At 38.6% G+C, this 1,216-nt stretch overlaps 1 protein-coding gene across 1 annotated transcript; it reads left to right on the top strand.

Annotated features, from left to right (window-relative positions):
• Positions 1-406: 406 nt before the first annotated feature.
• Positions 407-911, top strand: LOC120778212 (pupal cuticle protein G1A-like). Its single transcript, XM_040109969.1, has 2 exons — positions 407-439; positions 522-911. Exons 1-2 carry the CDS (start codon positions 428-430, stop codon positions 909-911), a joined length of 402 nt encoding a protein of 133 aa, XP_039965903.1. The 5' UTR covers positions 407-427.
• The last annotated feature ends 305 nt before the right edge of the window (positions 912-1,216 follow it).

The raw sequence follows: 1,216 nt of genomic DNA, 5'->3' as shown, positions 1-1,216 counted from the left end.
AGCTACTGAAATTTTTATTATTCAATTAAAAAAAAAAAAACAGTAATTGCAAAGCACGCGACTGACTTTCCACACAAAAGTGTGTGAAGAATTAACTGATAGTTGCACCCACTAACACAACCGTAATTGAAAGCCCGGTCTGATATACACGCACACTAATTTAATTTACTACAAACACAACATTCACACACGCACACATACACATGCGCACAGAGTACGAGTTGATCGTATCAACAAATTTGTATTCAATATTTCTACCAAAACTGTTATTGTTAATGGATTAATTAAGCTTCATGGCTATTTCACGTATAATACGCAAAGTGTATAAAAGCGAGGGTTACGCAACCGAAAGACATCAATCAGCTAACAACGCTCAAAAGTCTAAAATCGTTCTTTCTTACGAACTCAAAAAACAAAAACTAACAAAATGTATAAATTGGTAAGTTAATCTTAGTTTATAACAGGACTTACTTCGTAAGACATTTGAAAATATTTTAACAAATTACTCTTTTGTTCAACAGTTTGTCCTTGCTGCTCTCGTCGCTATTGCCGCCGCCGCCCCAAGTCATTTGTATGAGAGCCCAGTTGTGTACTCGGCTCCAGCCGCTGTTGCTTACCAAGAACCCGTCTTGGCTAAAGTTGGCTCCGTGGTGAAGAGCATTCCCACCGCAGTCTCCCATCAAAGCCAGTCGATCGTGCACAGCTCAGCTCATGTTGTGGAGGATGTGGTGGCACCAGTTGTGAAGACCAGCTATGTCTCCGCTCCTGTCGTGAAGACCATCCACTCTGCTCCTCTGGTGCACACCTCATATGTCGCTGCCGCCCCCGTCGTTAAATCCTACGCCGCTGCTCCAGTTGTGCACAGTTATGCTGCGCCATTGGCCTATGACGCTCACTACTCATCCTGGTAAACGGACGACGAAAGAGAACAGAAATGGACAAAAGATTTTGTACACTGATTTTGTGATATAACAAACTGTATAGAATAATTAGATAATAACGTTGTTGACTTTTATATCAGCGAATTGTTAATAAATTCTTTAATTTAAAAATTTATATATCCGAGAATAGATTCTTCAACTGCAATATGAAAAAAATGTTTGTGAGGGATTGGTATTTAGTCCGAGTTCTTCCATTAACAATAGAATATACATATATGATGGTTATTTTTGAGAAACGAAAATTAGTTGGTGAAATTTTAGTTTGTATGAAAAAA

The sequence above is a fragment of the Bactrocera tryoni genome, chromosome 5 (genome assembly GCF_016617805.1).
Source record: "Bactrocera tryoni isolate S06 chromosome 5, CSIRO_BtryS06_freeze2, whole genome shotgun sequence".
NCBI lineage: Eukaryota > Metazoa > Arthropoda > Insecta > Diptera > Tephritidae > Bactrocera > Bactrocera tryoni.
Note: the sequence above shows the minus strand (reverse complement) of the source record. Positions and strands in the feature narration are given on the sequence as shown.